The 13,703-nt window shown below is 41.1% G+C and overlaps 1 protein-coding gene across 7 annotated transcripts in view; it reads left to right on the top strand.

Annotated features, from left to right (window-relative positions):
- DGKD (diacylglycerol kinase delta) overlaps nucleotides 1-13,703 on the top strand; it is a 61,279-nt gene that overhangs the window by 5,347 nt on the left and 42,229 nt on the right. For 5 of the 7 annotated variants that reach the window (XM_079314954.1, XM_079314950.1, XM_079314940.1 and 2 more), the window contains 2 exons: nucleotides 12,665-12,775; nucleotides 13,451-13,531. In XM_079314954.1, coding sequence (XP_079171080.1) covers nucleotides 12,683-12,775; nucleotides 13,451-13,531 — 174 coding nt within the window. In that variant the 5' untranslated portion in view covers nucleotides 12,665-12,682. Of the gene's footprint in view, nucleotides 1-9,575; nucleotides 9,830-10,455; nucleotides 10,555-12,664; nucleotides 12,776-13,450; nucleotides 13,532-13,703 lie in introns of those variants that run through there. The other 2 variants (XM_079314952.1, XM_079314951.1) reach the window with 2 other exon arrangements.

Here is a 13,703-nt window from a genome sequence, read left to right as displayed (position 1 = left end):
CTTGTGTCAGCATGGCTGGAAAAAGATGAAACCAGCCACTTGTATATGCAAACATAAGCATATTAAGAACAAGGATTATAATCAGATATTGTCTACTGTTGTCTACTGCTGTTAAGCCTTCTGTGTGTTAACCTGTCTAAAACCTTTGACTAAATAGTGTTAAATTTTCTAAGTAAGCCCAGGTATTATGGTATTCAGGATTGATTTGTTCTATTGCTTGTTGATGTCATTTTGGTTTGTCATTGTCTTTTCTGCATGCTGCTGCATGTATACTCTTTCCTTGCCCTCAGGGCAAGGAGCAAAGGCAACTCTGTGAGTAATCATAGTTTTGATGAGACTTTGAGGAGCTTGCTTTCTTTGTAAAGGCAGACCTAATTCTGCATTTGTCTGTTGAATGATAGTGTGCAGATTACTGTAAGCTGTAGAAGCTGTTGGACAGGTCTGTCAGTGACAGTAAGAGATGCAGGCAGACTTTTACTGTGGCCTGAGGATATAGATCTCTTCTGACCACATCTTTTGCTGCAGTTAGCTTAAGACCATGCCTGTAAGTACAGCTAAATCACCATGGAACCTTACTGTTACCACAGCTTGAGTGTGAAATCTGTTGTGCCCAGGAATTCCTCAGAATTTACATATCACAATTGCAAGCACTTTGAAGGTATGTTTTCTTTCCTCTGCTCCTGCCATCTGTTTTTCTAAGAAATGATCTAAAGTAAAGTTGCTTGCTTGCAAGACCATAAAACTTGAGTGAATTTGTCTCAAAGCCCAGAGATTGTCCAGCTGTGTTTGACTGAAGTAGCTTGGTGTGATAGCAGTGGAGCAAGTGGAATAATTTGGATGTTTAAGGACTGAGGTGTTGATGTGCAGGGTATAAAGACAAATCATAGGTAACATCTCTTCAGCTGGAAAACCTGTCACTTGTGAGGCAGAGGGCAGGGGAAGGAGAATTGGATGGCTCCGTTTTTGGAAAGTGCAGTACTGTGTTGTACTTACTTGCTTTTAGCTAGAAAGAATTTTTGAGGCAGAGAAGAAGTTATAAGGGAAGCATGTTTAGCAGTCTTTTAATGATTATTATTATGGGGAAAGAATAAAGCCTCACATGGTCAGGTATAGCAGGTAATGTGAGTGCTCTTGTCTCAGCTGGCTTGGAAGCAGAGGCTGACTTGTGTGCTTGATCAGCCATTTCGAGACCTGACAGACTTGTACCAGCATAAGGCTTCAAAGTGCACTGCTTTTTGCTCCTCTCTGCTCTCAGGCTGGTGTTGGTGCAGCTACAGAAACTGTTGATCAGCTAAGGTATTTTTGAATGAATAGAAATTAGGAAAGAGATGAAATGAACTGAGAGAAGGCAGATGTGTGTGAGGAGAGGCAACAGCTCCTAGGCAGTGCTGAGACCTCAGCTGGAACCAGCTGAAGTGGCAGTGTCATCTCGTCACTCAGCATTGACTGAGGTGCAGGAATATCCAAAGTGGTGCTGGGAGCTGAGGGTGTGAAACCAAGGAGCTTTTATAAGCTCTGACAGTGAAGTGTGCTTCTTCCTTTGAACTTGACCTTTCATTTCCAGCATCACATTACAACCCTCAGAAAGCTGAAGGGTGGATGAACAGGCCATCTTCCCATTTCATTCATCAGTTCTGTGGGATTTCCAGCCTGCCAGCTTTGGTATGTTGAACTCTCAGTTTGTTTACCAGACAGGATTTCAGCACTGTCCTTGGGTGGCATCAGGAGAACTTCTTGTTTAGACTAGTTCAGTCTGAGTTCTGTTTACTTTCACAAGCAATTTCTCTGTAGTATTTTAATTTTTGTAAGCATTTATCATTGCCTTGAACTTTTTAAGACAAATTTGGAGTGTATATTTCACTGAAGCTGCAAACAGAGCGAGCAGCTCTCCAAACTTTCTGGGAAGCTGTCTAGCTCTGGTAGCAAAGATATGTCAAATTAATTTATATTCTGGAAAGCAGTACAGATGAACCAGTGCTGAGCTTTAAGCTGCACTGGACAGACTGTTCAGTGTCTGAACTAGCACATTCCCCTTCTCTGTGCTCTGTACCAGATATAGGTGATGCCTTTTGTGCTGTGGGAAGTTGAGATTCTCTTTCTGTCTTCTCTTTCTAGCCTTGAGACCTTGTAGCTACCCTGCAGCATAAAGGCAGAAAAACAGGGGGAGGCAAATTGTTTCTCCTGGTTTTTGTGCAAGTTTCCAGAGAGTACTATGCTGAGTCCACAGACATATGGTGGGCAGCATGGGCAACTGAAGAAAGCTCATTTTGTTTCTTCTTCTATTGCCTGTTCAATAAAATACCCATTTTATAGGTAAATAAGGGTTATATTTTTATTTCTGGAGGGCAAGTGTTTTAAGATTTCCTGAGATTAAAGTGAGGAAAATCAAAAGTTTATAAGTTTAAAATACAAGTATTGAAAAAAGTATTATGATAAGAAGCAAAGCATTTCAGTAAAGCAACAGTGTAAAAGAAGTAAGCAAAAAATGAGGAAAGAATTTTCAGGAATGCATCGCTTAATTCATGTTCTGTCTGTGGCATCTTCCACTAAAACATATTAAAATGTCTGTCTGGTTTTGTTTTGCTGTCTTCTGACAGGCTGTCTGAAAGAGGACATTTTAGGATCTTCATGTCCCATAAATTGCAGTGGCTTATGCTTTAATTCAGGTAGAAACTGGGAACTCTTTACCTAAAAAGAATGAGAACTGTTGAAAAAGGGAAATTTTTGTGTTTAACTGAAACTGAACATACTGAGTGTGAGTTTAAGGGCATGAATTTTCTTGGATTAACAGCATGAATATACTAGCTTATTCTCTGAGTACCAAGACACAGGTAGGACTTCAGGCTGTTTCTGTCCCTTAATCTACATTCTGTTTCATGTGCACTTCAGACTCATCTGTTCTGACACAATGTGGGAAGCCTCCCAACACTGTTTCCACTGGTGTACTGTAAGTTTGCCTTGCTGCTGAGAGTTTTGGATGCTGTATGAAAGCAACAGCTGTTACTTCCTTCTTAAAAAAAAACCAACAAAACCCAACAAACCAAAAAACTTCACCGCACAACAAAACAAAGCACAAAACCACACACACTTGAAGCATTTCTCATTCCTTCTAACTATAGATCAGGTTCCAAGAACTAAAGAGCTAACATTAAACTTTTGCATGTTTTGAGAGCATGGGTTTACTTAGACCACATCACTAAAAGGTTTCCAGGCTACTAATTATTCTTTCTAATAAAATTGGAGACAAAAAAACCCCATAGGTATTGAATGTTCTGGTTCGATTGCTTGATTTTTAAAAATAAAACTTAAGTGAAATATTTAGAGTGTTTTCCCCTACCCAAAACCTCTTACTACAGAAAAATTACTGAGTTTTTACTTTGGAGGAATGCAGGATTATAAATGAAAACTATGAAATGTCTATCTCTAGATTACCTGATTAGGAAATCCAGTATACCATGTGAGACATTGCATAATTTTACCTTCTTTAATTGCAAATCCAGTCTGATTCTTTGTGAAATAGCAGCTATATCTGCATATGTAAGAGAAAGCACAAATGAGATAGTTTTTCCCTGTTCCTGGAAAGCTTAAGGTTAACCCTAGATATTGGCTCAGCATCACTGGAAATTTCTCAGCACACTAGTGTCCCACGTGAACACATGTTCCTCTTGAAACACATTTTTTCAAGATCGCAAATGCACCAACCATTATTTAAAGGATATTTTATTAACTCTCCACTGAAACAGTTTGTTCCCTGCTTTTTCTTCACTAAGTCGTTATTGCTTCTTGTTTCACTAAGAATTTATGTGTCTCTTAAAGAAGATGCTTCTGTTTGGTACTGCAGCCCTGTAGTGTAGTCATCCAGGGGTAGTTGAGTTTCAGGCAGAATAGCTGAGGCAGCTGCACTGTTCCACAGCAGCTGCAGTGGTTTGTGGTCCCTTCTCACACATTTTATATAGAACAGTTCAGAAAGTAGTGAGTTTATTGTGTATGCCTTGTTGATTAGTGCTGCACCTGTGCAGCAGCAGTGCATTGCTTCCACAGGGTGTGGAGCTTGCAGTCTGCAAGCCCTGGACCACACCTGGACATGAGAGCACTTAGAGGAGGAGGAGATCTAAAGCTGGCTGCCCTCCTCTCATCCAGAGAGGAAAAAGTTGGCTTGATGGTTACAACATTACCACTTCACTTAGGCAATTGATTAGTACAGGATTGCTTCATCTGGTTTTAGAGGAGAACATTTTGTTTCCTCACCGCCTCATTGCTAAGTTGCAAAGTTTTACATCTGATCACTGTTCTGATGTGGTTTGCCTTTTTTGAGAAAGGAAATGCCCTCTTGATCACATAATGTTTGTATCAAGCACATTGCACTTGACACTTTCAAGCTTTAGTAGGTTTATCCATGTAATTTTCTAGCGAGGAGAGCTGATACCACCTGCAGTTTCCTATAGGGAAAATGTAGATACATACTTCTTGTATCAAATGCAAGAAATCAGCCAGGGCATCCCCCAGATCTGGGAACTGAGGTGGGTGGTGCAAGCTCCAGGTAATGTCTTACCCTGTGGGACAGTCACCTTCAGTGGTCTTTGAACGACAGAAATGTGTCAATAAAACAGGGAAGGCGAGCTGCCTGCTCTTGGAACTGCTCTCAGCTGAGGCAGGGCAGAGCACTCTCAAGAATGTATAGATCTATCATTGAGATTTTATTAAAAATCAGTGTTCTGGGAAGTTGTGCCAGCCCCTTCTGTTCTGTTCAGCTGAAAGTTAACAAAACGGTGTTCCCAGGGCTGTGCTGATCTTTTTTGTTGTTGCTGGTGCTGATCAAGAAGTCTTGGCATGGTCAAAGGTATTTGCAGGACGTTAAAACAGGGAAAGTGGAAAAACAAATTAAAACATTGCAGTATCCTTTAAAAACTATGTTAAATAGATGAGGAAAAAAAAACTTAAAAGCATAGGTTGTTTAATACATAAATATGGAAAATCTGATTCTGACAGTTGTTACAGATGAGATAAAAATAAATTCTAAGATACCTAACTATTAATTAAATGGCTGAAGGCCAAAAGCCACTTTCTGCTCTCAACCTATTTGAATACCAGTTGGAGTAGAAGGATGAGAGTTTTGTTCTGCATCTACCAGTCCTTACCAAACAAGACTCCTTGCAGAATTCAGTAGCAGAAGTGATGGGAATCCAGACACAGTGGGAGGAAACTGTCTTTCTTTCAGCCTCCTCAACACAAGGGCAGAGGATTCCATTTTCTTCCTCAAGGTATAACTTTCACTTTCCCATATCCTGAAGTTCTCTTACTGGTACTTGCTGCTGACTTTTCCTTCCTATTTGGCCAAGGTCTCCATGACGTTCAGCGGTGTGGGAAGGTTGGGGTGGTTCTGAGTGGGAGAATGAGATCCACAGCTGTGTTCTGCATGTGCTTTCCCATACATTCACTGTTCTGTGCTCGCCCTGGTTGCACTCCCCACTCTGGTACTTGCATGTCAAATGGCCCTGGCAGCCCGCTATGGTGAGTGCCTGGCTCCTTCTGCCTGCTAGTGAAGTGGTTGGGGGGGCTTAGACATGTGGTTTTTTGGTATTAATTTGTCTCTCTGAATGAATTAGTGTGACTTAAGCTGTGGGAGTACAGGCTGCAGCATTAGAGGGTGCTCTGTACAAATATGATTCCAAATGACATTCTATTACTGTGCCACAGCACAGCTGTGTGCTTCTGAGTTCAGATGGGATTCTGTGGTGCTGGTGCATAGTTTGTGACAAGCATATCTCAGAAGGTTTTACAGTAGGTAGCATTTTGATGTTTTTTGTATATGGGGAAAATGTCCAAGGAGGGGATGTTATCATGTATATATAATTTTTGATGGTGGAAAAAATAACAGTCAAATTTTTCATGTTTGTCCTTAAATGTATAAAGTTCACATTTAATTAATACCTTTTAAAAATTTCTTCCATTCCAGAATTTTCAGGTAGCTATTAAACTGTTGCCTTTTTGGCTTTAGTTGTTTCTGTGGGTGGGTTTGAGCCCTTATCTTCCAGCTTTGCTATAGGCTGACGAGCATTTTGTGCTCAGTTTCCCTCTTGTGATAAATGTGTTTTGGAAGGATGCTGGTAGTCTATGGAAAGCATCCTGAGGCTTAAGCAGTTTTTGTGCTAGGAGTTGTCCAGCTCCTAACTCATCCTGGATCAGTGTACTGGTGTGTTTTTCATTCTCCCTTCTAAGTAGCTGACCAGAATATTAATCTGTTTTGGTATTTTTTTTGGCACTGACAGAGCACATTTTACCAAGGAGCTGTGTGTTGATATGCTGTATGTTGTATTTCCTTCCCCATATACATATTTGCATGCTCTCAAATTGTTTTTCATTTGATAATTTGTTCACTTCAGGTCTGTGACTGTGCATCCCTTTTATGAGAGCAATTCATAATAGTAGCAGCAGAACCTGGTATTGAAAGAAGCTGGTTCAAAGACCTGTTCTTTGTTTGTCTGCAGCATTAACTAATGAAGAATGAAGTGTTTGACCATTTATCTATGCCAAAGCAAATTAAAACCTTTTCAGTATTTATTTGATACCAGCTCCTGTTTTTGACTGAAGATTTGGATAATGAGCTTGCATTACCTGTTTCAATGACATCTCAGCTACTTCATGGATGGGTTGCTGTCCTTGGCTCTGGATTCTGCTGTCTGAGGAGCTGCAGGAAGGCTGTAGGAGAGTTGTCAGCCATACTTGCCTCAGTCTCTTGCTGAGTGTGCCGAGTTCAGCTCATTCAGCAGGGCTGGAGGTTACAACAGAGGAGAATTGAGAGGAAGATTGTTAACAGAGTTTTCTCAGGCTTTCCAATGTGATTGTACAAAGCTCTGTACTGTAACCCCCTCCACCAATGTAATGCTCAGCTTCTGTTAGAGGGCCTCTGACTCACTGCCCCAGCTTCTATTTTGACATTTGATTCTATCTCTGATTTTCTTTTATCTTTATCCTCTTCTGGAGTCCTTTTTTTGCTGTGAGTTCTCATGTCTTGCTCTTTTGATACCAGTGAAAGAAATCTTAATGCAATTTTCACTTTTGCAAGAGCAAAGTGTATTTAATGTAGAATTCCCAAGCAGGACTATGCAATCTGCAATTATCTTGTGCTCCCTTATGGGTCTGTATAGCTCTCTGTGTGTCCCATCATTAGAATTGCTTTACTGATCCAGATTTCCCCTTTCCAAGCTTCCTGGAGTTCATTTCCAGGGTGTGACCACTGTCTGGTGGAAGGATGTTGCTCTCAGATTAGCTTGTTAACCCCTACCCTTTTGACATTTCTTGTCTTATTCTGTGGAGTTGGTTAGATTTATTCCTGTCGGAATAAATAAAATAAATTTTGCTGGATTTACTGTATTTTATTTGATTTATAAATATTAATTAGTTTCATGTTTATGACACCAGCTCCTAAAACTGTTTTACTCACAAGGTACAACACTCAGATTTGTACCTGCCCTAGCATGGCAAGACTGTTTGGCCATGTTCAAGTGCATGCAGACCTACTGGCTATCCTTTTTGCCACGGCTTAAAATCAGTGACTAGATGAGGTTGTTTGGTCCCTGAGGTTCAGCTGCCTGTAAATTTCCCTAGTAAGCATCTATAAAGATAACCCAGTTCTGCATATACTTTTGCATTTTCTTTTTTTCTGTCTGCATTTGGTGCTTTGTTTAGTCAATTAATTGTTGTTTGGCATCAGTGTTTTGTGGTGCATACAAATAAAAACTGTGTGTGTCCTAAAGTTTTTACATTCTGAAGACACATGATAAACAGAGAAATCCACATGCTGGGAACTTCAGGTTTGGGATTCTTTAATTGCTATTTAGATAGCTTTGTATCACTTTGCTGTTACCTTGTAGTCCTTTCTCTGCATTGGAAACATACGTCAATGAAGCATAATTCTTGTTTTAGATATGCTGCACTGAGTAATTGCCCCTAAGAATATGTTATGATCTCAGCAGTGAAATAAGTTGCATTGTTCTTTCTCTGTCTCTATCAAACATGGTTTGGAGCCTCCCTGTGCTGAGGGACACTTGCCAGCCTGACAGCTGGACACGCTTGATAGTCATCCTCTGTCTGGCTAATAGGGCTTATTTTCCAGATTAGGAAATCAGTTTTATCAAGAGCCCTACTTCCAAACGGGGCAATAGGTTTAAGCTTCAGGAAAGGATTGTCTGTTCCTGTTTCACTTGGTGAGCAGTACTATGTGCAGGAGAACAAGGGATGTAATCTGAATGTAGCTGAAATTTGATGTGGTCCTTCCTAACTTCTAGTAGAATCATTCATGTTATCAGTGTAGAAAGCACTTACCTGTGTAAGCTGTCTCTGACTTCCTGACATGTGTTACTGGGTGCAGAGACACCTCAGATGAGCAGTGCTGCCAAAAACACAACTGTGTCTTGCTGGTTTTCTGAACAGCTCCTGTTAATCTTTTTGGCTTCTCATTCTTAAAATGCCGGAAGGGGAAACAGTGAAGCACAAGGCTCTCTTTTAAGTTCTTATTTAAGTCCTCTGGGTTTTTTGAAACCATTTGTGTTGAGGTGAGTGGCAAAACTTTTCTTTTGTCAGTTCAGGATTAGGCCTGAACCCTGCACCCATTTTGACAGGAGAAATCTGAGAGCATATTATTGCTCTTCCTAAATGTCAAGTTTTGAAAGGGGATGAGCTGGGAGGAGGGCTGTGTATTGCTTGCCATAAACTTTTTTTTTTTTTTTTTTTCTGCAGGAAGTTGCTGTTCTTCAAGGGCAAAGATAAATACTAAAATGTTAGAAATTTCCTAAGCCTTGCCTTTCAGTTATCTAATCTTGTTCTTTTCAGACTTCTTAAGACACTCTGCAATGTGCAGTGTTGTTTTACATTGTCAGTTTGTTCAGTAACCTTTTTTACACCGATTTGCAATATGATAAAAATGGTTGGTGTTGAAAACAGTAGCACATCATTTTACACTTGATCCAAGAAGATAATTAATTTTTTTGTAGTGCTGTCTACCCAAGAAATGCCATGCCACAGGACTCCACACTGGAAAGGGGCTCAGCTGGATAGAAAACAGTCTGCATAGTTCCATTGCAAACAATTTTAGTATTTATTCTGGATAGGATGTGGATAATTAAACTTCATAATGTTTCAGGGCAGTAGCTTTTCCCGTAGGATCCAATATATGATACTAAAAATAGATTTAACACTCTCTTTTCATTACAGGAGAGGCAGTTACACTTTTATTTTAATGAATTACATGCCCAGTAATCTGATCAGAGTAGACCTTCAATTAGAAATCTGCAGAGAGACTGGGGAGCGGAAGTAACTGTTCATCTCCCACCTTTTATTTCATTTGTGTCTCTTTGCAGTCAGGTCCCTTCCCCAGTTCATTTTCTGCAGCTGCATTCCTCTGCAAGTAACAAGTCCTTTGGCTGTAAAATCAACACAGAGGAGGAGAAAGGCAGCGATGTCTACATCATTTTATAAAGTCATCCTGATCTTATCTCCGGCCCTTTCCGCCCAAACCCACCAAACTGTGCTGAGCTGAGTGCCTATAAATAGCCTGGCTGCTCTCGTGCAGAGATGGGCAGCGCAGAACCAGAGGCGTGTTTGCTGTGAGCAGAACAAGCGCTGCTGCTCTGGCCTTTCATGTCTGAGCTGGGTAGCTGTGAGGTTTTCTATAGATAGAGCCTGGCAATGACAGAAACTGCTGCTTAGAGCAGGGCAAGGTGACCTCTACAAGTGTTGCCTTTTGGTAAAAAAAAAGAAAATTAAAAACAAAAAAAGGGGGTTTTAAAAGAGGAATGGAGGAATGGAGGAATGCATGTCTTGTGCAGAGGTGAGTGAGCCCAAATGAGCTGAGGGAGCAGGTTGGAGCGGTGGGAGCTGAGGGAAAGCAGAGGTATTGTTTTTGTTAAGAGTTACTGTGCTGGTGGGCTGGGCAAGAGTTTTGACTGAAGTGATGCTGCCTTAGCCTGGCGTGTATAAAGGCTCTGGCTGACCCCCGTTTAACCATAGCTGTAAATAAGCATAGTAACAGAGCTCTGAAATCTCCTCCTGCAAGTTGCTGTTTTTTCATCAGCCTCCTGGCCCTCTTTGGGCTTTTCATCCCAGGAGTCTTCCCCAGGATTTTTAGTTCCTCTCTGATTTTGGTTTGGAGCTTTGTGGAGTTCAGTAGCTGCTTTCTCTGTCTCGTTATTTATTGTGTTTTTTTCCCAGGGAATGCAAAAATCACTTCATGTTTCTGTCTTAAGCTGAAAAATCTTCTGCCACTTTCCCATTTTCTTCTCTGTAAAAAACGGAGCTGCAGAAACATGTGATTTCTTTAGTGTGGTAATTTGGATGCTGGTACTTTACATTTCTCTTTGATGCTTAGGTGCCAGAGGTTAAAATAACTTGTGAGAGAAATGCATGTTTTAGTGGGTTTCCACAGAGTTGGCAAGTGCTGTTTGTTCCACTTGACAGATGAGGGATGGAGACACACAGAGTGAAAATTGCTTTATTGGGAACTCATAAAAAGTCCATGGCAGAATGTGTGAATGAATGCATCTTTCCTGGTTCCAGGTGAGTGCCTTCAGCTCTGGCCTTGCCTGCAGGGTTATTTCAGTGAGGGATGCTGTTTGGTCAGTCTTTGTACTCCATTTTCTCTTATGCTGGAGCTTCAGCTAAAATAATGTCTGAGTTTTGGATTAAGTAACACTGAGGTGGTTTAACATTTTGTTTCTCAGTATTGCTATAGTGTGTTTAAATTCTGGACCCTAAAGGCACTCCCAGATTCTTTATGGTTTTCTAGAGTGTATTCCTACTGCCGTGTCTGTGAGAACAAGTGCCAGGATGCCTTTCAGTGGCTGCTTCAGAGCTGTGGGGAGCTGGTGTGGCAAGCAGCCATTTTCTTATGGGAGCTTAATCCTCAATTGTGCTTTTTCATTTCCTCTTTTCCTTCTGCTGGAAGTTCTGTGGGGTTTGGCAATTCCCAGCTGAAGCAGGCACACTAAGTTGATGTTTACCTGAGTGCTAGCAGGTATTTCTTCCAGTGTGCAGGTGCATTGTGGCTTGGGGTTTGCTAACCTTGGAGCTGGCCAGGGTCCAAGCTCAGGGGAGCTCTTCCACTTTTCTGTTTCCCAACACAGTGAAGGAGGATTGTAGTGGCTCCCTTTAGGATCTGGTGGAATGCAGAGCCTGCTCTTTCCCAGCTGATTTGTGAGTAGAGGCTTCACCATGGTGGTCCAGACCCTGTGATCTCTCAGGCCAGTTTGAGGATAGCTCAGTCTAGCAAAAGAGAAGCATACATTGTCAGACGGATGTTTCTCCTTATAGTCAGCGTTTTTTTAAAGTTGTTTCTGAGGAAGCTTTGAGCTTAGCAAGGGCCAGTGTATATGGAACGTATCAAAATCCACAGCTGTTCCAAAAATTAAAGACACACATTTGAAATATATATAGTATTTTAAAAGCAAGTTTAATGCCCTGGAAAGGAGTTCTAAAATGAACTAAACCCTGTGGATCAGTAAGAGGTTTTTTTTCTGTGCTGTCATAGCCTGGCAGTGTCCATTTGGTGCTGTTTGTGAATTGATACTTATCAGGGATCTGGCTGTTACAAACTTGAATTCCATTGAGACCTCTGGTATCTTAAATCTGTGTCATTTTCCTGCCATCAAGATACAGAATAACCTGTTTTACAAGATTGTCAGAGCATTTGTGTCCTGTGTTTTAAATGAGTGTTTATCGTGTTGAGCTCTCGCAGGTTCCTGCGACTCTTTTGTGGAGAAAAGTGGGCTTCTTGTGGTACCAAGGCATGACATAGCACTGCTTGTAACTCCTAGACAGTATTTACAAACAGGAATTTGGGGTTAGACATTCAGCCCTGACTTTTTTTGCCTTTTGTCTTTCTGAGCTGCCATTTTTGAGATTATTTTTATGTAGCTGTTGGTATTCAATCCTGAATGAGGTGCATGTGGATTAAATCCATACTCCCACATATGCACAGTGTATGAACGAGCATATGATCCTGTGTATGCTGGTATGTCAGTCTAGTTATAAAGCAGTTAAAGAAAAAAAGTCAGTGTGCATAGACAGTTTTGGCAGTGTAGCCCTGGGAAATGGCAGCTGGCCAGAGAGTACCGAGGCAGGGCCAAGACTATCTGAAGGATACCAAATGCTGATGTTGGATATAGCCTCTTCTTTGCTCTGGTTTCACTCTTTGCCCCATTGCAGCTTGCCACCTCTGTGCCAGGTAGATGCTGATTCACAAGGCACAGCTGGAGGTAGAGACAGATACCCTGGGTGTGTATGTGTTGGTAATCAGATGCCAGTTAAATGAAAGGTGCAATTACCTGATTGAGATCCGACCTTGGTGAGTTTAACTGTTACACTCCCCGAGTCACTGTTAGATTTGAAGTGCTCATTCAGTTTTAAGTTATTTATCTTCTTTGGTATCGTGATAGTGCTGGAGACAAGGGTTAAACCTCACCGCAGTGTGGGTTGTGTGTTCATGAGTTTTATCTTGTGAAGGCTGCTCAGTTTTGCTGAATTATTTTGTGAAATGCTTCCAGCAGAGGGCACTGAGGTTATTCGTCTCCAGCTCCAGTTGTTCCGCTGTGGGTGTGTGCTGGGGGAGCAGAAAACATGCCTGTTGGTAAAACCTGTGCTTCACTCCTCTTCTCTGATGCTTTTGTAGACTGTCATAAAAGAGGGGATGCTGATGAAACAGACCAGCTCCTTCCAGCGCTGGAAGAGACGATACTTTAAGCTGCGAGGACGAACGCTCTACTATGCAAAAACTGCTAAGGTAAGGTCCTGACAGTACCTGTGAGGCCAGGGAGGGAAGTCAGTAGAGGGGCTTTGGATGCAGATGGGTGTCAGTGAGAAGGCAGCCCTCAGCAAAGAGCACTTTAGGCACTGGTTTTCAGGCTTTGTAGCTGCTAGAAGATCCTTGTGTTTTGCCTCACACTTGGAAATATGTGGTTTTGAAGTGAGGCATCATGTGGACCCATAATACTGATTTTTTTTCCACATTTTTTTCTCCCTTTGGTGCATGTTAGTAGGGAATGGATTCTGAATTAATAAAAAGAAGAGAATATGAATGAAAAGAGAAAGTGCAGTAGACAAGCAAGGCTAGAATTTATTAAGTCAGAGCTGCTATGCATCTGGTTTAGAATGCTGATAGTCAACTAGATATAAAATTGTCTCCTTCCACAAGAACAAAACCTACAGTTATTTGGTGTTCTTTTTAAATAATTCTTCAATAAAAACCAAGTAATTGTGTTCACTGTCTGGAGACAGGCCAGAGTGATCCCTAGTGTATGGAACTAGACTTCCAGGTCCTTGATGTTGTTGGTGCTGTGTCTTTCCTTCAAATCATAAAAGGCTGTGATATGGAGCATGCTGGGTAGACTCCTTTTGAGTCTGCTGCTTATACTTTGGATTCAAGAATTTATTGAGATTTCATATTTTTTCTTTCCAGTCCATTATTTTTGATGAGGTGGATCTGACAGATGCCAGCGTGGCAGAATCCAGCACAAAGAATGTCAACAACAGCTTCACGGTAGGACTTTTTGCATTATTTTTTGATCTTCTTGCATCTTTTTCCCACATCCCATCTCTTTTGCAGAGTAGAAAAACACCTGAACGATCTTCACAGCATCTTTAAGGAAAAATGAAAAAAAAATATTAAACTTACTTTTCTTTACAATATGATAATTCATATTTGTGCACAT

This window comes from Erithacus rubecula (genome assembly GCF_903797595.1).
Source record: "Erithacus rubecula genome assembly, chromosome: 11".
Lineage (NCBI taxonomy): Eukaryota > Metazoa > Chordata > Aves > Passeriformes > Muscicapidae > Erithacus > Erithacus rubecula.
The sequence above is the reverse complement of the archived record's forward strand: the minus strand, read 5'-3'. Positions and strand labels throughout refer to the sequence as shown.